Source organism: Gossypium hirsutum, chromosome D09 (genome assembly GCF_007990345.1).
Source record: "Gossypium hirsutum isolate 1008001.06 chromosome D09, Gossypium_hirsutum_v2.1, whole genome shotgun sequence".
Lineage (NCBI taxonomy): Eukaryota > Viridiplantae > Streptophyta > Magnoliopsida > Malvales > Malvaceae > Gossypium > Gossypium hirsutum.
In genome coordinates, this window is record NC_053445.1 from 47112949 (window position 1) to 47137417 (window position 24469).

Below are 24469 nucleotides of genomic sequence, written 5' to 3' on the forward strand. Positions count from 1 at the left end.
AATTTTCATGATGACAAAATTACATAGTGTTGGGGAAGGGCGAAACGTGCGAGTGTAGGACAGAAAGCTAAGTTCAACCATCGATATGGGCTGCAGAAGCAGGGAACTCCAACAAAAATGAAATATGAAATATGAAATATGAAATATGAAATATGAATGGTATGCTAATGTTGGGTGTTTGTGGTTCGATTTAAGCCTCACTGTTAGTTAATTGATCTTAGAACTTCCCCTTTTTGATAACACTGGTTTGACGATCATTCAATCGAGGCTTTGCCGCTTTAATGTAGCTTATACGAGTTGTTCATTTTTCAAATTTTCCTTCTTTCTTTTACTATGATGCATGCGGAGCGTTTGATACATTGGTTGGAATATATTTCATTGATTTTTGGATGATCATGTCTATTCCAGACTCGATGGCAGTTTGAGGATAACTACTAATACAGTTCAATCAAGACCCATGATTGATCAACCTGTTCTGTCATCTTAAAACTTCCCCTTTTTGACAAGGTTGTTTGACTACCATTCTTTGTTGCTTTAGTATAAGCTTTTTCTTCATTGGATGTTCATGTAGTTGAATATTATTATGTTTGCAAGATCATGTTTAATCAGGACTTGATGTGAACTAGGGGATAATACTACTGGGTTTTATGTGCAATCCGAATGACGCTAGGACATATATTTTCTTTCAATTTCGAGACAAAAAACAAACTTTGTGCTTGGGTCACGTGGAACAGTTGTTATGAGAGTGAGAACGTGAAATTAAAAGAAAGATAAAGGACGGAAGAAAGAGAGAAGAAAATAAATAAATAAAACTCATTTGGACTTGTAAATTGTTCAAAACATACTCGAATTTGTCTTAATAACTCCCTTTTATCACAATCATAGTGATGATGGGAAAGCATAGATTCAATTTCTAATGATGTTGACAGCCATTAGGTGGGGGTAAAATCTAAGCCATACATTATCCTAGCTAATTCTCTCTCTCAACACAGAATTTCTCTGCCTTCTCTCTAAAGTAAGGCTTCTTCTCCGCTAAGCTTGCTCCCCTCTTTTATCCGTCAGGTGCTTTTTGTTTTCCATTTTTCCGCAAAATAAGTTGGTCCCTTACCTCCTTTTTCCTTAATTCCGACCATCGTGGAAAGGATGTCTCCGTCTCTTTTTTTTCTGGTTTGGATCTCGCCAGTGACAGCTATGATTTCCATGCTTGTTGACGTTGCCGCCGCTAGTTTCCACATTGGCCGGAGTAACATCGCTCATTGAGTTTCGTCGCACCAGAGGTGGTTTGAGGTCTTTTGGCCAGAAGTTCTCCTCCACCGCCTTTCCGTTGATTAGCTCCCAAATTGGTCAACGGCATCTTTTTTTTGTTCCAACCATGGCATGGTCTTTCCGAAAATGCTAATGCTGTCAAAACAGATGCATCCCCTTGCCTCAACCATTATTTCTCAAATCCCTGAATTTATTAGATTACTATTTTAATAATAAATTTGAAATTCTTAAAACATTTTTGTTTCTATATATATATTTTCTAATATACGTTATATTAAATCTCAACTAATTTCATTTCATCTATAACATAAACATCTCATTCTTACAATTTACATAATAAATAAGCCTAAACATAAATTCTTAGGCCTTTTCTGTGGAGCTTCCTTTTTATGTTTATATATGATCTGTTTATTTTGTAAGGCTTTGGTTTTAGCTGAATTGAGACTAAGCTTTGGGCTTTTTCATGTTTGTATCTGATCTATCTCTATAATGAAATCTTTCGCAAAGGTGGGAGAGGATTTCAGCATGGCCCAGAGAATTCCAAAATAACTCAAAGTTGAACTGGTGAGTTGCCTAATCCTAATTGAAGATTTGTTGAAATTGGACAGGGTATGTGAGATACCGCTTGTCAAGAAAAATAATAAAGGCTTCTGTTGGACACCAGAGGTGGTCGTTTTGGACTCAATTCATTCTATGTTCTCGCAATCTGTTTGTTGCTTGTACTGTACCCACTTTCTGTTGCATATTTTCCGTAAGAGGTATAGTGACATCATGAAGATACACTTTCTAACTCGCAGTAAGAATTATGATTCTGTCATCCCATATTTATAAATAAAACAATGCATGATCTATAAGCATAACTACACCATGTATATGCAACATACCCAGAATTTGCTTTACACCTTTTGAACAACTACATTCAAGCCCAATAGTCGGTTAGTACAGAAGTCATTACCCCATTCTCTTTTTTCCCAAAATATTACCCTATTGTTGAGTTTCACTCGTGAACTTGACTTCTAATCCCAACACTGCAGGCAGCAAATCAAAGGGATTGAGAGTAGTTTCCCTTCAAAATAAATTAGTCATACTTAACAACAGTGCCAATGCGTCTTGAAAACGTTATAATCACCTAGAACTGCTGTAGTTATATATCATTAGTAGAAAATATCCACCCATAGAACGGTCAAAGAAAAACTCCCAATAGCTGACCAAAAGTTCCAGAATACATGCAAGGCTTTGCTTCATGACACCTACCTTGCAAATTCGGTCAACAGAAACATCAAGGCGAAGCACAAGCAAAAGATGAATAACATTGTTGCCAGTCACTGGTCATCACAAGGGCCAATAGAGGTGAAAGTGCAACATCAGACTTCAACGCTACCTCTGTGCCAACACCTTATAAAAACATTGATATCAAAGTTGGCAGGAATCACAACTGTTGCAGATGAACTACAATTACAGTTCATAAATTAAATAGGATTAGAATTCAACATCAACCCCAGTCATGCAAGGAAAAAGGGTTCAGTATCAAATTTTAGTGATCACTTTAATTGGGAAACAAAATAAAACTGAAAGAAAAAGGCAAGAAAGATTTGCACTAAAAACCAATTTGGGCACCAATTTCTAATGCCTACGCAGCATAGAATTTAAGTTTCCAACAGTTGTAATATCTACAAAGGGGAAGGTGATCTGAATCAAAAACTAATTCAAGGAACAATGGCTTGAAAACACTGAACAGTTATTTAGGATACAATTGATAGAGTAAGATGTGGGGGTCAGAGACTATAAACATCAAATGGCTCACTTACCACCCATCCTCTTAAGACCACACAGGGTAAATGACCTCTGGGGGTTAGCCAATTCCCATCCTTGAATACCTAGAAACAAAATAAATATAATTTGTCACAGAAAATCCATAATTCTAATAATATTGTTTGGCTCAAGAGTGTGTTAGTGACAGAATGCAAGAAAAAGAAAAAAGGGCGTTGCCAAAAGAAACTGAAAAGAACACAAATGACTTACATGCCTTGAGTTGAGTCATCAGATGTGACATTTAAGGTTTCTTGATTCCTACTGCCATGAAGATTGCTTGTATCCATTCCATCCTCCCTCAGGTTCCTTCCTTTTCAAAATGCTACCAGGAACCTGATAGATTCTTGCTTGCTCCTCTGCCTGGACTTGTGAACTGGCAACAGACAGTTGCCTTGATGCAAGAGGTGCCGACTCATCTCTTCCTTCAATGTCTGGAACTCCAGGCCCAGCATTTAAGTCTAGACCTTGCCTTCCCCAATGCCTACCGTTCTCAGCACCACTACTATTGCTACCATAAGGAAGGCTAACAACATAGGGCCTCGGGTAATGGGATGGAACAGCACCAGCAGGTCGTAACAATTGCGAATGAACTGGAGGAAAACAAAACCTCCCACCAGGAGATGAATCAACATAAGTAGTTGAGCTGACAGAAAAGCTAGTAGAAGGAAGAGGAAATGTTGTTCCAAAGGGGAAAACAGGATATTGGAAAGGAGTTGATGGAAATGGCACTGCTGGTGAAGATGACAACATGGGTTCCCTATAGACATCAGGATTAAAAGGGGTGGCACCCATAGGTGGGCCCAACACCCTATGTGGCCCACCAGTTGCAACAATTGGAAAAGGCTGCTCTCTATCAGGTAAGATCGATTGTAGTGCAATAGATGAGTATGTATTCTCAGTAGGAAACCATGATGAGAAATTTGCCACCTCAGTACTGTTCATCCGGAGGCTGGAAGCTGATGGTTGAGATGGGGCATTTCTGCTTCTAGCATTATGGCTAAATAGTGATGGTTCAGTGCTTACCTCATCAACAGCAGGACCATTATTCAAATCGAAGTCCCTATGGACGGTTACTTCACTATTAAGAATCCCAGACAATGATTTTATAGGCTGCATAGGGACATCCAGTCTACGACTATACCCAGTTGAGTGATTACCCAAATCAGCAGGCTCATCAACTCTATTCAAATCAAGATCAAGTCCCCCAGAGGACAGAGTGGGTGGAGAACCCACCATCCCACATGCTAAATCACGAGTACTTGTAAGGTCCAGTGCAGGGTCTGTGCCCTTAGCAAAACTTCGGGAAGCTAGATCCTGAAGGACTCTCTCATCAGGTACATTCAAATCAATATCCAAAGGAGGACGACTTTGTTTCCTAGTACTAGCATCAGCAATAGTGATGTTACTTGTACCCAGAGGCATATCCAGAATCTTTCTGGGTTCAGCTGGCCGGAATGCACTTGTGGCTGCTGATCCCTTCCAACCAAGTGCCCCTTTAGTCCGCATAAGGTTATCTGGGGGAACAAAAGGCCCTTTAGCAGCAGCAGCAACAGTAATTGTAGAAGGGACGTCGCTAGACACAGAAGAAACAGGGAAAGGCAATGAGCTAATTAATTGAACAGGAGCTGAACATCCTGATGCTGTCAAGTTATTAGGATCTCCAAATTTCCCCTCATCTGCATTAAAGCCTTCATTCAAGTCAAATTCTACTTTTGCATCTGTATCTGTACCACCTGTAACAGGAGCATCTCTAGTAGCTGATGTCCCTTCTTCAGCTTCATCTGCCTCTTCACCAGTCAAATTAGGCCCCCTTGGCCTCTCTTTATCCCTTACAGTAGGTGATACACAAGGAGATGGTCCAGCACATGGTTCAATACCCTCATTATCTTCTAGCTTCTGCTCCACAAGCTCGCCTTTCTGGGCACTGACAGCTGAAGAACAAATACAACTAATTACCAATTTTAATTATGAATGAATATTAAAAGAAAAAAGGACTTCAATAAATATGTACTTTGTATTTTATTAAGAGATCAATAAGAGAAACATTACTTTCGCATTCACCAGTATGAGCAGGTGCCGTAGTCTCGACATCCTTCTCAGCCTTCACTTCATCAACATTTTCGAAAACTGTATCTTTACCAAATCCAGGAGGCAAAGCTTCTTTCTCAGTTCCTTTGGGGGAATGTCCAACAACTGGTGACTTCTGATGAGTCTGTGAACTTCTTTCTGAACCTTCAGAGACATTTTTCTTATTGTCAACATCAACTTCAACAGAAGGTACAGATGAAGATCCTAGAACTTCTTTTTTCTCAACTTCTACAAATGGATCTATGACTTTATCTTCATTGGCCACAGAAGAGCACCATTTTTGTTTAGTACCCAAACTGCTATCGCCATCCACTCCACCTGCCTTTTTCTCCAGATGCTCTTTGCAATCTCCAATATCAGTAGTTCTCTCTACAGTGGTTGTAGAGGGCAAATTAATTAAAGCGGTGGTTACATTTTCCTTGAATTTATCATTTTCAAGACATGGGTCTGCAGTGTACGGAATACTTGAAGACGTTAAATTTTCATTCAGCTCTCCAGATTTTTCTTGAGAGGAACCAATCTGGCTGTCTGCATTCTTAACCCATGAATTACCACCAACTGCCTGCTTCAGATGCTCATTGGCACTCTCAACAGACTGATTTTGATCTCGCACAACCTCATCCCCAGAAGAAGGTTTTAGTTTTGTATCATTGCCTGTGTAAGAGAGCTCAACAAGGGAGGTATTTCTTTGTGGAGAATCAATCAGTGAAGCCACATCCACTCCAGTAGCCACACTAGCAAGCAGATTCATTCCAGCATCATCTCCAACAGGCATGCACACATTTGATTCAGAGAACTTGACACAACTATCAATTAGAGCATTTATGGAGCTGAAAGAAGGCTCCTGCACTTTCCCTGATTTATGTTCATTTCCAGAAGATGAAGCAGTTTTAGTAACTTCATTTGTTTTCCTAGCATCGTCTCCAGTCCTACAGTTTTCTTCATCGGGAACAGCTGCAGGTGAACCATCTCCCTCATCAAACCCTGTTAGCATGTCTTTTAAGTCATTGCTCTGCCATGATTCAGTATTCGCATCAGTAGCAACATTAGTCCGGTAACTATCATTCTTCTCCTTCAAGTTACGATCAAATTGTTCATGCGCCTCTGAAAGCACAGGAGAAGAATCCCTGCTATTCATGACTGAGTGATCTTCAAGAGATCCTCCACTGGCACTTTGTACTGGACTTCTACCTCGATTTGGGATCTTAACAATGAACTTATGACTATTAGACTCAGCCACAGGAGCATCCACAGCCTTTTCACACGTTAAACCAGACTGTAATACTTTTTCTGAATCAAGATTTCTGTGCAAAGAATTTTTGCCTGATCCAGTTTCCCTTTGAACTCCAGATGACCCTGGTAAACCGTTATTGGATTTCCGGTGCCGGGAAGAATTTCCCGAGATCTTAGTCACTGATCCAGAACCAGCTGCAGAACTTCTTGCATCCTCCTTCACAGAAACTCCACCAGTCTTTGCATGGTCACTAGAACAAGATTGACTATTGTTGTGGGACTGACTCGAACTGCTGCTTTTCTCATCCTTTGCTGTTGTTGGAGGATCAGAGGTGCCAACAACAGTTGCACCTCGTGCCTGCACATCTTTTAAATTTGCACTGGCAGAAGCAGGCGATATTGCTGCCTTCGTAGATCCCACCGATGCAGAAGCAGACTTGGTTGCAGTCTCTCCTTGAGTAAGCTTAACCGAAACAGTTTTAGAGGCAGAAAGCTGAGTGGCTGAACTCTTCACAGCAACCTCAGTTGACCCAGAATGCTTGCTTCCACTCTGAGAAACATCCGAAAGTCGAGACCTTGCAGACCAGGGAACACCATGAGATGAGACACACTTGGCATCCATCTCAGCTTCAACTCTCTTTTTCCATGTATCAACTAAACTCCTTGCTTTCTTCTGTATCTCTATGTTCTTATGAGTACGCAAATGATTCACGGACTTACCAATGTTACACATCTGTAAAGCTGTGAGATTTACAGGTAGCTTATCAAGTGCTCGGAGTAAGGTTAAAAGAAAATCATCAACCGATCTATCATCCTTGGAACCACTACCATCACCAATCTTCCCTTTGTGAACTTCCTGGAGCCATTCATCAAAAACACGCAACCCTCTCAGCTGAACAAAACGATTAAGACAGTCAAACTTGTCTGTAGCTGATATTACACTGGCAAGCATTGACCGGCTCACCAAGTCTATTTTCTTTTCATTTCTCTCAGACCCCATGAGATGAACTAATTTCTCAACATCTTCATAATCTTCTAGGCCCCCCTTTTCAGTGATTTTTGCAATCTCAAATTTTAAATTAATTTCTCGTCTACCATGACCAGAATCCCCATCATCTATTTTACCAGTGCGTTCCCGTTTTATAAGCTCGGAGCCTTGATCACCACGCTCCCTTTTCTTTCCCTTACCCTGAGAAGGAAATGATGAAGCAGTGTTCTGTACATTCTCTAAACTAGGTTTTAACTGTGATGTTGATGTTGGACCATTCAGTGGCTTTGGTGAACATCCATCTGGCGGGACTGTAGCATGCATTTCTAAGCGCGTCTTATGTAATAGCTGATCTACTTCTTCTTGTTGTTCCTGTAAAAGGAAAAGACATCAATTATGGAAGTTCAAATTTAGTGTATTTTACATACCTCAAAGAGCATCTACAACTCACATTAATATAATCTTGGTCAGTTAGCCACCATAAACACTTGTTTGTAATATCATAAACCCGCCGGCAAACAAATGAGCAAAACCCTGATGGAAGTTCAACGTCTTTGGGAAGAAATGCAACTTTACACCGATGGAGTAATGATGCAGCAGGAATCTCATCCTTATGAAAGGAATAAAAGATTTCGTTTGGCGCAGCTTCCAACAGGATGCCTTCACCAAGCTTTACTTCAGCAGGTCGATAAAGCCAATTAACACCCAACTTTAACTTATTTTCTTTGCTAGCAGACAGACAACGAATTATTCCAATGAAAGGTGGAGAATCTAGAGGTGGTTTGAAAAGAGCACAGTCACCAACACTGATCTTGCGTCCATCCTATTAGGGGGAGACCAAGTATGCAAACTTCATCAGTGAGAATATATATATAAACAATTTGGAAAAATAAAAAGGAAGAAGAAGCTTGATCAACAACTCAAACTTGCATTAAGCAGTTACTTTTAAGAACTATCAACTTAGCTTCATAGACTAACAACCTAACAGCAGTGCAAATGGTGACCAAGGTTTTCAAAACCAAACCAGTAGTTGAACCAGTCAAGCCACTGGTTCGTCAGTCTGGTTAAATAGATCATTAAAAATTCATAAAAATAAAAAATCTGGTTCAACTGGTTTTTTAGCCCGGTCCATACCGGATCCCGGGTACACCTGTTTGATGCCTATCTCCGGACCAGTACCTCGGCTGGTTCCCTATCCAACCAAGGGGTCCAGTCCAGTTCAAACAACACAAAAGGTAACTGAATACAGACAGAACAAACATAAAAGACACCTGCAGAAGAAGAAGCATATACCGACATTTCAACCATAATTCGTAAATCAATTATAATACTATATGAGCAAATTCCACAAGCCTTCACCACTAACAGGAACAAGTTTCATATGCGTTCAAAACTTGCTATACTCATCAGGGAAACCTTTATACATCTACAATCAAGGAAAACTTGACGCTACACTTACTGAAAATGTGTTGTTTATATTGCGCATGCCCCTCTTTAAATCCTTGGATATATTTAAGATGCTGCTTCAACAAACATCGTTATCATATAAATATGGCTCCATTAAAGATGTCCAATACATTTCTCTAAACCAATTTTTGACATATTTACCAGAGAAACACCAAGCATAACAAAAATTATGTTCCATCTCACTAATATACAAGAATGTTAAAACCTTATTATAAATGGGAAGACCAATACACTTGCTATATATAGGACAACTAACATTTTACATAACTGGATGCATCAAAAGGAACTTGCAAGACTTGCCTTATACAGAAAGACCTTAGAAGTTAGAAGAAAATATTGCATTTTCCACATTCCGGGTCATCTATTGAAGCAATAACTCCCCACAAACTATAGAAAATGGCTAGCATACCTTCAAGTTGAAAATTTTGAACAAAGAACTTATGAAGTACAAACTTGCTACCAGTAGCACTTAAGAAAGTAAGAACCTGTTGCCTAGGTCAATCCACAATAAGTAACAATATCTACTCTGATTCCTTGGTAATAAAAGTGCATTCACCTTTAGTAAGAGTAATAGATCTTTAAATGGTTAATTCCTATTCCCCATCTCTAGAACAATAAAAAAGTATCAATTTTTTTAATAGACTTAAATCAATTCATGATTCAAACATCCAAAGTATAGGAATTCCAATAGTTTGAACAACAATACCCAGGTGATTACCATCTCTCCCTCCAAGATGATGAACCAGAAACTATTTCCTTATTTCTCAAGCTCTTCTAAATTGGAATTTTTTTCAAAGATAATTAAATATCATAATGCTCATGATTACTCCTTAATCATCATTACTCTTGAAAGTTGGCAAATTGCCAAAATTCAGGTTATTTCTATCATCTCAGAAACACTTTCTGCCCAAAATTCCTTTCAGCTTGGACGAAGAAAAACCACCCCGCGGCATGCTAAGCAACAATTACTCCCAAGTCCACAATTTAAAATTTTCAGATAAGTTAGCTAAACATTTCAGCTGTAGAATAGCTTCTAGATGAATAAATTAAAAAGAAGTTATTCTTGGTATAAAAAATTTTGCACACAAATTTTATCTTAGGACAAATAATTTCATCCAAGGAGAGATGCGTTTCCCTATCTTAGCCAACTTATAATCCAGTGCAATCGCTCTCCACAGCTCCAACACTATATGATCCACAAAATCAAGGCAAACAAAAATGTCTTGCACATATACCTCAGGAAAACAATCAACCCAAAACATAAAAACTTAAATGCCTTCATACAAATTAGTCCAAAATTCAAAAATTCTCCAAAACAATCCAAACAGTTGACTAAATTTTACTCCAAACGAGCTCAACAAATCATCCACAAATTTAGAACCAAGCCAACAAAATCCAAGAAAATCGCGACTATTTCAACACTTCCCCATCAATCAAGACACCATCTCAAAATTCACAAGCAAAACCGATCCTCTTCGTTTACCAAAATCAATATGATAAAGCCCATCTCACCGAGTCACCAGATAAACAATCCAACAAGCGAACAAAAAGGAAAACCTAGAAAATAAAGAAAAATCTAATACAATCAAATCAAATTAAGTAAAATAGCTTTAGAAAGTTATACCTTTGAAAATGAATTAACAGTAAAGGAAGAAGAAAAAGAGGGCGAAGCAACACCACCACCATTCAGAACCTCCGTTGCACGTGTAGGGACTGTCCACATCTGTGTACCTTTTTCCTCTCCTCATCTTCTCCCCGCCCATGCATAGTCTTGCATTTTCCCCTTCGAGTACCATCAATCCGCCCTCCTAATATCTATCTTTTTTCCCCTCTTGAATTCCAGCTTCCCTACTTTCACCAACTCAAGCGTTAGATCCACCCCAACCTTACCTCTGTCGGAAATGAGAAATCTCCCCTTAACCAAACCCTAATTTCCCCAATCACAAATCTAAAAACCTAATTCCCTTTAACCGTGATTCTCCCGTTTACCCAATCTAATTCAACCTTAGATCCATCCACTGCGTTCGATTTCTTAAGCCGGCTTTTGATCTACAGAGGGAAATAAAAAAGAGAAGTTTAAAATTAAAAAGAAGAAAAAACTTGCTCTATATCTATAGAGAGAGATATATAGAGCAGGATGGCAAAAGAAAAGGTGTACTTTGGTACATGGTGGGCAGAACGGGCAATGGGTTTGGGCAGATCGGGTAGTTCGGGCGAGTTCGTAACAACGGCAAGATAAAGTCACGGGCGGTGACAGAATTAAGATAACGTTTGTGGGATTCTGTAATGGCACTCGACGACTAGATATAAATTTAGAAAGTGTTGACTGATAGGTGTGCTTACCAAGGGAAAAGTTCTGTTTTAATTTTTTTTTTCATTTTTAAGTAATTTTTAGGCATAATTGCAATTTTCTCTTCCAACATTTGAGTGTCTTCTTTTTAAGTTTCGCCTTTGTTCTTTTTGTTTGATTACACTTTGTAACTCTTTTCCTTTTCCAAATCCATCAATTTTGGATTGATGTCAACTGACATGTGTGAGTGATATGGTACTTAATTAAAAAATATATGTAATTTCAACAAAAAAAAAAGCAACTAGCCAAAAGAAATATCAAAAGCTTCGGGATTTTTTAGATAGATAACGTTTTTATCTGTGATTAATATAAAAACAGTAGTGATAAGATGAAATATTGTATTAAATAATAATAAAAACTAAACTCATTGCACTGGAAATAAACATTAATCCAAAGGGCTCTTCCTCTCCTAGGATTAAAGGACTGTCTTGAATGTGGAGTTTGTGACATCTGATCTTGTTTTGATTTGTAGAGCTACAGAATCTTGGATTGTGCCAACTTGTTCTTTAAAGAATGTTGATAGTGATATTAGCTTGCATCCTAATGGATCTACGCCTATAGTTGGATTTGTAGAAGTGGTCATTTCTTTTAGAATAAAACGGCGCGTTTCATTAAAAGATAACAGAGTACACGAATGAAACAACAAAACGTAACAAAACGTAAAGGACGTGTGAAGATAGAAATCAGCAGATTGAATTTGGAGACCAATTGTATGTCAGTGATATTCCTGGAGACTTCCATTAGAGAAAGCAAGTCTTTGGGAAATGAACAAACTTCAGATGCTCGTTCCCATAATCCAAAAAGCTAGCCTCATGCAGCCTTCTTCTCCGATCAAGCCATGAAACCAGAAAACCCATGATGAAAAGCAATTTTCGAAATCATGCAGTGGGCTTCTCTAGCCCAACCTGGTGAGAGATGCAATGGGGAGCATCCTCCATCCATAATTGTTCAGTGTCGGCCTTGTTGAGAAAGAAATTGAGCCGCCTAATTCGCGTCTCACCGAGCATACCAGAGAGAACAATAACGAAAACCACACACCAACCGCCTGCCATCAACAATATATGCTGAGATAAGTGAACGGTCTATAGTCTTAGATTTCACTATAGTAACTTCGAAAACTACATCTCATAAAACCTGATCTGGTGCAAAGAGAATAGCAAAAAGGCAACCAAGGCCTCAACTGTGAAGCATACATGCTCGTAACTTCTCCCTCGAAATCCCTCTATGGCACCAAGACTTTCAGACGGTTAAAAAGCCGTATCAAATTGATCTTATAGACACCTAAATGGGAAGGAGGCTAAGGCTCAGAACGTCATGGACCGAGAACAAAATTGGGAACCCCTGCAATGTTAGTGTGAGAAGGTAAAAGTTGATAAAACGTGATAGTAGGGTAGTATAATTATCTTAATGAATTAACTTGTTCCTGGTGCCAAATATCCTAGATAGTAACAGATATTCCAGTGCACGTCATATCATCTTTTTAAACAAATTAAATAGATCACCAGTCTTTGGAATTATCTATATTACTGTTATGTGACATGAGATACCAAGTTCATACAATCAAACCATATCTGAGAAACAGATGGGCAATCACGACACACGTGCAGAACTATCGCCTTGCCCTGTTGACAAAGCAGACATAGGTCATCGGAAGAAGCATAAAAAGTATTTTTGAAATAAAAAATACTTTGAAATAAAAACATTACTAAATAAGATGTTGTTGAGTTTTTCAAAAATATTTTGTAAAACCTTTTTTAGCCAAAAGTAAAAGCAGAAAATTTTAGCTTTTATTAAGATGTTTTTTTGACATAAAAGCATTTTTGAGAAGCGATGTTAAACTAACCTGAAACTTTTATGACGTATTTTGACACAACTATCATAAAATTATGATAAGGGGACATGATCAAAATTAGATGTCTGTACACGCATCACTCCAATTAATTATGTAAAGCTGCACAAAACAAATAACAGAGGATATCTAGCATATCATCTCCGTACTTCAAACAACACTCTAATAACAATACTCTCAAAAGGGAAAAAATACTCTCAAAATGGAAAAAGAATTACTAAGTATAAAAAAATTCTTCAATCATCTCTCTTTCACCAATGTAAAACTTTATTTGACCAAAACATATCATCTCGAGAAATGTATTTTATAATCTTATTGAGGGGCAATTGTTATATATGACAACTTTACCTTGGTCAACCACCTAGACTATAAAAGAGAACGAGGATGAGTTCGTCCTACTTATAGTTGAGAGGCTACTTCATCCAAAATGATTGCATCGACCATGATCATCATGTTTAGGCTACGTCTTTCTACAATATCTATTTACTGCTGCTCAACACGTTGACAATCATTCTGGACTCAACCGAAGGCTCTTTAGCAAGACTGCAAAATATCAAATCACATCCAAACATATATGTGCAAGGACCTCTTCATAACTCTCAAAATAATTTTAAGTAACTCTCAACCTTTATCACCAAATCTTGTATAAAAAAATAGAACATGAAAAAGAAATAGCATGACACGGATATTTCAAATTATTCCTAAGGCAATTTATGGATATATCAAAATTTATAAAAATGCAAAATATGTTAAATACCGTTATAACACGATTTCGAGACTTTTTATTTTGATTTTACAATGATTGGACTGAAATGGGTTTTATATGAAATTTTGTACCAAATCATTTACAAAAACTTAAGGACTAAACTGAAATTTGAAGTTTTAATCAGGGATTAAATTGAACTGTTAAAAAAAAGCATACGAAATCGAGTTTCATCTACTTAAGTTTAAATCAAGGGACAAATCTTAAGATTATACATAAAATTTGGTCTAATGTGTAATTTTATACATGAAATTTCCCTTTAATCAAATTCTCACAAATTATTAATATAGTACTGTTTTATGTTTATATATTACGTACACAAATAATTATATTTATTTAATATGAAAAATTTGACATATTTATATTTTTAAATGTAAATAATTGAATTAAAATTAAAATTTTATAAATATATTTGAACCATAATAAAAATTTCACACATATAATTACATCAAATAAAAGTTTATAAATCAAATTACATATTAATTATTTGTTTGTCCATGTTAACAAAAATCAAACTGGGTGGCCGACTAGATAGGTGTCCAATTTTGTTGTCTTGGAATAAACCAATTTGAAAGACCAAATATGTGGACCAATGAGAAATTCAGTCCCATGTTTTTCCATTTTTCTAGCTTATCCCTTTTAAAAGATTGAATTTAATCAAGGCTTAAAGACGAGGCCTAAGACCATTTTAATCAAAATTTAAACTTCAAAATTGGACTCAAGCTCATAGTTTTCTGGTCTGGTGTTAAATGTCCAAGCTCGTTTGCCATTCAAGCCCAAAATCTAAATTCAGTATCCCTTGTCGCCCATTTATTTTCTCAGTTTTTAGGTATATTTAGGAAAGATTATTTTATAGAACCTATATTATTTATGTCTTTTATAATTATTTAATAATATTTTAATAAATCTTTTATATCATTGATAACATTTTTACTTTAAATCTTAAATATTGAAACTTGAATCTTCAGAGTTCTGTGAGATTTAAAGTTTTAAATTCGAAATTTAGAATAAAAAAATGAGATTTAAAGTTTTAAATTCGAAATTTAGAATAAAAAAATTATTAAAATTATATATAATTGACATAAAAAATTGTTGAAATATTATTAAATAATTAAAAAAATCATAAATAATATGGTGAGAAAGATCTAATTTCAAAAGATCTATAGTTTTTTTCACTAATATAAATATAGGAAGAGATCATAGAAATAAGCTATAAGAAGACGCAAATTGGGAAGAATCAAAACCAGTGGATTATAATCTATTTTGGAAATAATCAATACTCAAATAGAAACACTAACAAAAAAATCGCGAAAAAGGATGTAAGAAATTGTAATTCCACAATAAGAAAAAAAAATACAAAATTCTCATGTTTATGAGATTAAACAAAAAGATTTGTAAATAAGAGTGTAAATACTACAACTAACCCATAAATTGTTAAAGCTTCCATAAAAGTCCAACTAAGCAATAAAGTACCTCGTATTTTTCCCTCCGCCTCGAGTTATCTCTCGATAACTTCTACAGCTTGGCCTTTATCCTTATCCATTTTTAATGGGAGGATAACAAATAAGATTTTTTCTTATAAAAAAATCCAACTAAAAATCTTTAGTAAATTGATTCAACTCACTACTCTTATCTTTGCATGTAGACAAAGGAATAGGGTCAAATGGTACAATTATGCTTTAAAAAGGTTCATCTCCCAACGTAAAATTCAGGTTCAAGTATTGGATTCAGTTAGAACGGTGGTCCATTGGATAAGTAATGAATTATCATGTTTTAAAGATATCATATTAAATATAATACCAAACCGCAAGCCACATTGTAATACTGAACGGAGGCTAAAAGCATACTACTATTTTAAAAATATATATTACAAGTACTAATAATTTTAGGAGTAGGTGAGAGGTCTGAGCTACAACATACATATTACACAAACAAACATTTCATTTTTTCCCTTGATGGCTGCAACACATATTGGGCGACGTAAAGGTTAAGGGCACTTGGCAACGTTTCCATGGGTGGTCATGCCAGTATAGCAGGTCCCGCAGACCTCCCTGTTCCCTGAAGTCCCCGGTGGCACGCACTTGCACCTCAAGCAGCAAGTCCCACACGCCCTGTTGCATCTGTTTGGCCTCGAGTGTTGACTGCATCTTTTCTTGCATAATCCTCCACAATCTGCCAAACATTTGCAAACATGAGAACAATAATAAGAGGAAGCGCTACTCACAATATCTCACTGATTAAACCCACCAATCTCTAGCATCAGTCTTCTGTTTCCGCCTCTGGTAACCAAAGAACCCACCTGAAGAAAGCAACGGCATTTTCAGTGAACCTATACAACACAGAAAGCAAAATTTTGTGGACATACCTCACCGACATTCGTTATATCTTCTTCTGCCTTCAGATCAGATGAAACCTACATTGAAGACGGTCACATATAATTTATAAAGAGGTTAAAACTTAAACCCAGAAAGCAAAACTGAAAGCTAATTTACCTCTGCAAGGCAGAGTAATAGGACACCTAACGCAAGAAGCATACGGACTGCCATGGCTGCTATGTTTTTAAAGTGAGCTTAGTACAAAGTCTGCTTAACATGGCATTCATCTTTATAGTGGTCTTGTTCATGGTGACCTTACTTAATTGGACATTCAATTTCATTGTTATTACCACTAGACCACCATTTCGGCTTTGGATAAATACAAAGAATTGGTAAGCTCAGGGTGTCGTGTTGGTCGATTCGGTTTAAAATGAAATTTGTTGAACCCAATTATGACACATGGATGGGTGAAAAACAATTCAATTAACCTATTAATTTTTAAGTTCGTTGATTTGCGGCCAATTTATGAGTTGACATGTTTGTATAATGTTTGAAGAGTTATTTTTAAGTCCGAGAGTTCAAGTTATGACGATCTAATGAAAATTGCATGAGCAGAATTTTTACACTAAATTATTATGGAAAATTATAAATTTGAAGCTTTAATTGACTTTAAATCACAGGTTTTATTTTTAGGCTTAATTTTTATTATTTATTCTAAAATTTAAGATATTTTTAAATATTTAAAGTTGTTTAAGAATTTTATATTTCTTAGTTAAAAATAAAGTTTAATTTTTCTAAAACTATTCTTATTTAGATTAATTAGAGTTTTATTACATTTAGAGAGCTAGTTTACATAAAGGTCTCCTCATTACTCATTAGAAACAAATATTTTTATTTGTGAGATTTCTCTTTTGTTTATTTTTTGAAGTGAGTTTTGTTATTGGTTTTAAAGCCTTGGGAAAAATTTTTACCCTCCAAATTTTTAGGGTTCAGTCTTAGGTCAGAACTATTTGTAGAATTTGTTAAAAAGATAATTCTTCAAAGGGTTTTATAAGATATGGACTTATTATTATTGAGTATTTTTATTGAAATTTTGTTGTTAAAGGGGATAAATTTTTTTAACCGTCGACCTACGAACTTTTTCTAAGCTTTTTATATAGGACAGGCGTAAATTGTTATTGCAGACAGCTGTTTGTGCTCTGTACTCCAAAATTATGTACGTTCTGTACTGGGGTTATTGTACCAAAGAATTTACTCTAATGATTTCTTTTAAAAGCATAATGTAATTTACATCTAACATTTGTTAATCTCCTTTTCGAGTGAGTGTTGGTCATATATTGCGGGATAATGAATGCAGTAGTGACTTAGCCGCTTGCTAATTAGGGTGTAGCCCTCTTCTTCTATAAAAAAAATATCAGAATTAAAATTTATGTGCATAAAACCAAAACTTTATTTATATAACACTACATTATTAAAATTTTTATATATTACTTTATAAAATAAATCAAATTGAATGTAGAAATTTAAGATTTATTCCATATTAATTAAAAATATTTAAATCGAACTCGAGAGATAAGTAATTAAAATATTAATTCGAAAAACAGTTTAATACAACTAAATTGAGACTCAATTTTGTTTTAAACAAATCAATTAAATTAATCTAATTGAAGAAGTACATGTTCCAGCACCGATTGAATTTAGCAAACATTGAACGTTAACAAGGATGGAGAATAAACAAAATCCTAATCCCGAGAGTAAGGACACTGACAAAAACTTGTTTGGGGAATGGGAAGAGCAGGCAGTTTGCGCTGTTCAACATCGGCGTCTCTATTCCAGCTGGATTTCAAGTCTCCTGATGACCCTATCCATTCCAGCTTGTCAAACCCTGGCCTGCATTGTTTTGGGATCACAACCCCAACATTATTTTAGACACTGCCACACGTTATTTTCATGTTTCTTCACAACTATTTTTTCCCCACGTTTCTAATCAAATGATATTTAAATAATTTATTTTTATTGCAATTCTTTTTATTATTATAAAAATAAAATATCAACATTTAAAATTTGAATCAAACACACAAATAGAAATAATCAATTTTAAATGTAATATTTTTTTACATGTTTCAAGTTTTTATTTGGTTATTTATTCACATTATTTTCTTTTTAAATAATTTCTCCATTGTGCACTGGGCAATTTAAATATTTAAGTATAAAATATTATATATATATACACACACATGCAAATGCACCTCTATCCAATACACATTTTTTTACTTATAATATTATAATATCATATATTTTATATCAAAAAATTTAAACAACTAGATAAAAATATATAAAATTATAACAAATTATTAATGATTAGGTTAAATAGTCAAAATTTAATGAAATGTTTTATTTTTAAACGTAGTTATTTAAAAGTAAAAATGATCAAAACGAGAAGTGAAACTAAAAAAAGAAAAATCAAAATCCTTTACTCAGTATTGACTAATATTGACAGCTATGGTCGGTTCAGATCAATACAAAGAGCAAAAGAGTACGATATTGATAATGTTTAAACTTTTACAATGATACCAGTTCAATATTGACTACACACTATTAAACCTCAAAAAATGAATAAAAGAAAAGAAAAAGCATCGACCAATAGGTTGTATTTGTTGGATAATGGATTCAGGGACAATATGGCAGCCTAATAGCTAATTCCTGAAGGAAAATTAGGTGACAATGCGTATCCATATTATCTTGCAAGTGCTACATGTGTTTCTAAGCTTGCTTTTTCTGTTTCATCTAACTAGTTTACAAACTGAGGAAATACTTTTTGACTTTTTTGTTTTGTGATTTCAATGTATTTGTCTATGCTAGAAAGAATACCTGCTTTTGATCTTCAGTGATCATTGGATCCACAACCCACAGTAACCAGCCATGCTGCATGATCTTCTTCTACACGTACTAGAGTCAATTCCACATTCCTCATCACCGAAACACCTATGATCGGCACGAGAATCAGGGATGTGGCATGCACTCTCAACCTGTTGGACACCATATCCTGATCTCAAAGCTATTGCAGGACAGACTTGTAGAGACATCGCACTTGCACGTCTTGTTTGCTGTTCACTCTGCACCATAAACACTTGCACACATTTACTTGCTATATCACCAATTAGGATGGTAAAACTTGGTATATTATGAATGAATGATTAAGAGAAAAGCAGAAGGAAGACCTTTGCATAAGTCCAATTGGTAGGAATGTATGCTGCCGGAAGCCTCTCATGCCAAGAACTTAATATTGGAAGAGGATGACCCTCGGTTGTGAAAATATAATTCCGATCAACCAAAAAAGAATCATCAAAAAGAAGATACAAATATTTACACCTATAGAAAATGGAAGACAGATCAGGAAAAACGGCAGATTTGAGGGATGTATTTTTGTATCATTATGGTAGAAAGGCCGAAGATGGAAAGAAATAGATTAAAAAAAATGTCATCTTACGTTTCAGCGAGAAAGAAGCTATGTTGATGATCTTCCAATTGCATTGTTGTCACATCTCTAACACTTGCAAAACCACCTTTTACTTTGGTGTACAAATTAAGAGAATTGACAATTGATTCGCCAACTTGTATGTACCATGGATCTGTATTTAAAGAGTTCTTTTTTTTATTTAAAATGAACTAGTAAATTCATTACTATCAAGAGCTATCAAAACCCTCGATCAAATATTAAACATAAGTAGAAGAAAAACTTAGAAGATAGAACTGATAAAAAAGATTGCCATGCCGACCTTTGGTTGCTTGATAGAGGTAGAATGTGGACTCCGCCAACTCCGGCCGCAGGGGATAATACTTTTCAGTAGGATGTAACATCTGATGGTCCAACAAATACCTACAGAAATTCTATACTTTAAGTTACTATTATTCCGATGGAAAAAGAAAATGATCAACTAACCACTAGTCCCTAGTCAAAACATAAACCATAAGCTCATAAAACTTCAAAAGGTCAAACACCTTTCCGGTATAACTCCAAATTTCTTCCATACATAAAAGAATTCACGGTGTGATGAATTAGCAGCTCCAATATCCCCAACAAGAACCTAAAACAAGAATTCAAACATGAAATCACAGGAGCCTTTCCATTGTAAAATAACTAGGCACCTGATGTCAGGGGCTTCAGTTACTTGCCTGTAAACCAGGCCAAAAGGCTTGAAGACTTGTAAGTTGCCAATATGTTGCTTTTCCTGTCCTCATATCAGCTTCATGGTACCTTTATTACAATAAAATGATCATAACCAGTTAGTGCTAATTTGTAAAGCTCTCAAGTATAGTTATTGCAATAGCCAGCTATTAGAAGTTGATTCTTTAAGAACTTGAGATGTGTCTTTAAATTATAAATCTTCTAAAATTCAAACTACCAAAGAGTCATGGAAAATAGTGATAGAGCAAGTCAATGAGATCTACAACAAAAGAAAAAAATATCAAAGAGAAAGTAATGTATCACTGCAAATTTACTACCTTGGTCTCTTAGGAAAAATCCTAAAAGCTTTGCGCTTAAGGATTTCAACCACTTCTCTGATTATTGCATGTCATTGCAAATATAAATAGCGAGTAACTAATATGATTCTACAACATAAACTTGTTTTCTAGTTTAAAGTTACAAGTCGGTGGAATTAAGCTAGGAAATATATTGTTCACATATCCTGGGTGTTAAGTGACAGTGTAGATGAACAAAATATAATGGTTATGGGAGAATGTTGCTCGAATGCAGGAGTAAGAGACAGATATAGGTACATTCACTTTTTTGAAAATTTCCCTATACCACATCTGTTGGTTACATTATGAACATGGGTGCTTCAAGAACAATAAAGAGTTTTAGGATCCTCCTGCATCAGCAAATGACACATTTAATTTGGAGGTTGGGAGTACCAGAGCTCAGCCTCAATGCATTTAGAAAAAAATTCAATATGCAACAGCATAACAGAACATTCAACTAAGTTGAAGAAGTGTCATCAATGCAGTACCATGGACCATGTCTGAAATACTTCTGTACTGCAAGATAAGCAGAATGAAACATTCTCCAATAGTCCTCCTTTCCAAATAGAATATACGCCTTGCACAGATACTCATAGAATGAATCAACCCCTTAGAAAAACCCATTCAAAAGCTAACATCAGAAAGTTGATGACTGAAACAGAAAAGGTTTGATGAAGCAAATCATGGAATTCAATTGAGAAGTGTTTCAGATCTGAAATAGAAAATAAATGTTACCCATATGACCAGATGATGCCAATATATTTAGCAACTCTCTATACCGCATAATAGAAGATCTTGCATGACATCAAAGCACAGATTGCACATACCAGCACCAATGCCAGATGAATATTCAATCCATTCTCCAGTTGTTACATCTAGTGTTGTTCCTAGTAGATTTAAGGAACTGCGCATGCTCCATAATTTTCGTAGAGCACGTAAAGCTGCAGATTCGTATCTGGGGTCACCGGTTAATCGTGACAATGCTCCCATTTCAAGAATCAGAGAACCTAAACAAAAAAGGAAAATTTGACTATTTAAGGATAAGATATTCTATGAAGTACACAGCTTACATCGTTCTAATAAGATTCTTACCACACCCTGAAGTGCTTGTTTCAGGCGTCTCATCCTCCATTACTCCGTACTGCCCACAGAATTTTGCATTGATGCGGAGTCATATATCCTCTTAACAAACATAATCAACAGAGCATATTCATACTTCCAAGAAATTAAAAGGTGCATTTCTGATTAAAACATCATGTGAGATCAGGGAAGTCTCAAACATGTCAGAAAGAGAGAATCAGCCAGTATCAAAGTGTCTTAGCGTTTCTAAAGGTTGTTTGCTACATGGTTTAGCTGCACCACTTTTTAAGCACATTTGCTTTTTTTTTTTTTTGGTGAATTATAAGAGGAGGGCAAAGCCCTAACAGCAATGCGACTAGTGTGTTTATTAACACCTCCAAATGTCTTCATGCAACACTAACCATCAGAATGTATCTTATATTTTGGAATTCAATACATGCTACAGATATCACTAGTGTGTTTCCGGTACTACCTTTAAGTTAACCCAGGCATATGGTAACCCAGTTGGTGTATCGAAAGCAGGTAAAAAGCGGCGCCCCAAATCTTCAGCAAGATTAAGCAGCTGATTTTTGTAACACCCTTGAACCAACCTGTTTGTGGAATCAGTTGCAAGAATATGAGCAGAAATAAGTCCTCCAAGAACTCTTATGTTGCACTACACAATAAAAATCAAGTGAAAAGGGATGTAATTAGAAATGCATCATGTAAGTTGATCTCTCTGAGAATGTGACCTACAACTCTAAAAGATAGAACCATTGATCCCATAACAGTAAGTTTCAAATATAATCAATTAGATTATGAAAATCTTAAACAAGCCCATCCTACTTAATTCTCTCTGCATAAGGTACCATATTAGATACCTCAAAAAGATTTATCCTGGCATCAATGTTGAAAGTCAGGTTTTCAGATAGCCATGTAACTGCCCTTTCAAATTCTGTGTTGTTTCCCATGATAACAAGGCTGAGAAGAGCAGAAAGCTTGTATCAGAACAAGGACTCGGCATAAGACTTGGCAAAATTCAGTCATGCACAAGCGAATATATAGGTGGTTTGATTCACAGCATTAACATGTTGCCTACAAATTTGTTTTAGGTAACAGGTCATACCTGGACAATGATTCAATAAGTGTAAGGGCAGATCCATTATAGTTTCGCGGTAAGTGTTGAAGCTGCAAATGAAAGAATAAATTGTTAGTATACCATTAAGTACTGTTATTCTCAACTAATAATATATTACCTTTAAATTTCCAAGCTCGCTAAGAGAGTCTGTGAAGCTTTTGGTAAGAGGCTTCAACTCATCATGCTGTAAAGAATTAAATGTAATTCAATATGAAATGCGAGAAATAATATAGTCTGGCTTATTGAAATGAAAACACGGACTCACCGGGAACGCGTGTTTCATGTAGTTTTCATATGCGTGATAGAACCTGCAAAAAAAAAAAAGGCCCAAAAATTATATAAAAAATAGATGCCAAATCCAGAAGCACAAAGTTCAGGTAATTGGACAATTTCAATCAGAAATTAATCTTCCTTTGCTTACAAAATAATTTCATTCCCAGGATGCAAAGTTCTCAAGTTGAAGGAAACATGCGTTGGTTGTATCAATTTCAAAAAAAGTGAATAAACATATAAAATTTTCTTTTCCACTACATTTCCTCGGGAACCAAACAGAAACAACCAAAGGGAGAGGGAGAGGGGGGATCCAAATTGACCATTGACCATTGACCAATACCCATTAACCCAAACACATAAATATCAAACACCCATGAATTAACATCGGAATTTGATCATAAAAGAAATTGGGAATTTGGGCTTACATTTTTCTAACTTTCTCTCTCATGTACCTCTTCTTAGCAGCCCAATGGGAATCGAGCTGAGACATGGAAGGAGCAATGAAGGCGGGTGAAATGAGGAGGAAGAGGACAAGCCAAGCTCCATAACTGCGAGATAACAGCATAGTCTGGTCTTGGGTTGAATTTGGACAAGAAAGCGAATTTGTGAGAGAGGCAAATGAGCTCGGTGGGTGTCGCTGTAGATCCGGAGAGGATTTATTTGAAGCTAATATTACATCAATGTTGGAACAAATGCGAATATTTATCAGATTTGAGAGATTAATTAATTAGGCAAATGACATGGATTGGAAATAATTCACCATTTACAATTTGCTAACCAACTGAACAGTATTTTTTTTGGTTTTATAGTAATTTAAAATTTTACTGAAGTAATAAAAAGTAAATGAAAAAAATAAAATGATACATTAATATTTATAATAATTTAAAAGAAAAATATATAATTAATAGAATTGATTTTAAAGTTAAATAAAATTAATTTCAAAATTAAATAATAAAATTAAATTATTTCCGAAAACAAATGTTTATTATGATTAATAGTGAGTTTTAATTATTATTTTAATATTATAAAATAATATTAATGGTATTAATGGTATTAATTTTACCATGTCTCTACAAGACCCGAATCTGATGGATGCTCTCAAGGTCAAGTCCAAGATCATGCGTTCAAGCTATCAAATCAAGGATCTGAAGATTCTCTTCTCATTTCTGTAAATACAAGAGAAGAACCATATTGTGTTCATGTTCCAAAACAAGTACCCAAGCACGAGCTGTTAAAGCTTTTTTGTAACACCCCTTACCCGTATCCAACACCGGAATAGGGTACGAGGCATTACCAAAACACATACACTTGTAAACGTATTTAACCGAGTTATAAAATTTCATC

The 24469-nt window shown here is 35.6% G+C and overlaps 2 protein-coding genes and 1 pseudogene across 5 annotated transcripts; all 3 read right to left on the bottom strand.

The window, feature by feature from the left end:
• Positions 1–2864: 2864 nt before the first annotated feature.
• Positions 2865–10991, bottom strand: LOC107890906 (uncharacterized; annotated as a pseudogene). Its single transcript, XR_005918237.1, has 5 exons — positions 10479–10991; positions 7839–8210; positions 5128–7759; positions 3289–5009; positions 2865–3143 (listed from the first exon to the last, which is right to left on the bottom strand). The product of XR_005918237.1 is annotated as an uncharacterized protein (transcript).
• A 4656-nt stretch (positions 10992–15647) lies between these two features.
• On the bottom strand, positions 15648–16478 carry LOC107890905 (snakin-2). The gene is made up of 4 exons (XM_016815507.2): positions 16309–16478; positions 16182–16229; positions 16064–16115; positions 15648–15988 (listed from the first exon to the last, which is right to left on the bottom strand). The coding sequence occupies exons 1-4, from the start codon at positions 16360–16362 to the stop codon at positions 15804–15806; spliced, it is 339 nt and encodes a 112-aa protein (XP_016670996.1). The 5' UTR covers positions 16363–16478; the 3' UTR covers positions 15648–15803.
• Positions 16479–17704: 1226 nt separating this feature from the next.
• Positions 17705–23853, bottom strand: LOC107890903 (alpha-mannosidase I MNS5). Of its 3 annotated transcripts, none has more exons than XM_016815506.2 (16): positions 23578–23853; positions 23118–23160; positions 22971–23036; positions 22841–22902; positions 22596–22695; positions 22208–22390; positions 21748–21796; positions 21483–21662; positions 21144–21264; positions 20308–20389; positions 20134–20219; positions 19911–20011; positions 19622–19763; positions 19353–19503; positions 19003–19247; positions 17705–18021 (listed from the first exon to the last, which is right to left on the bottom strand). In XM_016815506.2, exons 1-15 carry the CDS (start codon positions 23688–23690, stop codon positions 19023–19025), a joined length of 1704 nt encoding a protein of 567 aa, XP_016670995.2. In that variant the 5' UTR covers positions 23691–23853; the 3' UTR covers positions 17705–18021; positions 19003–19022. The 3 variants fall into 3 exon arrangements, with proteins under 3 accessions (XP_016670995.2, XP_016670993.2, XP_016670992.2); XM_016815504.2 differs by having other exon boundaries at positions 23551–23809; XM_016815503.2 differs by lacking the exon at positions 23578–23853 and adding an exon at positions 23274–23470.
• Between the last annotated feature and the right edge of the window lie 616 nt (positions 23854–24469).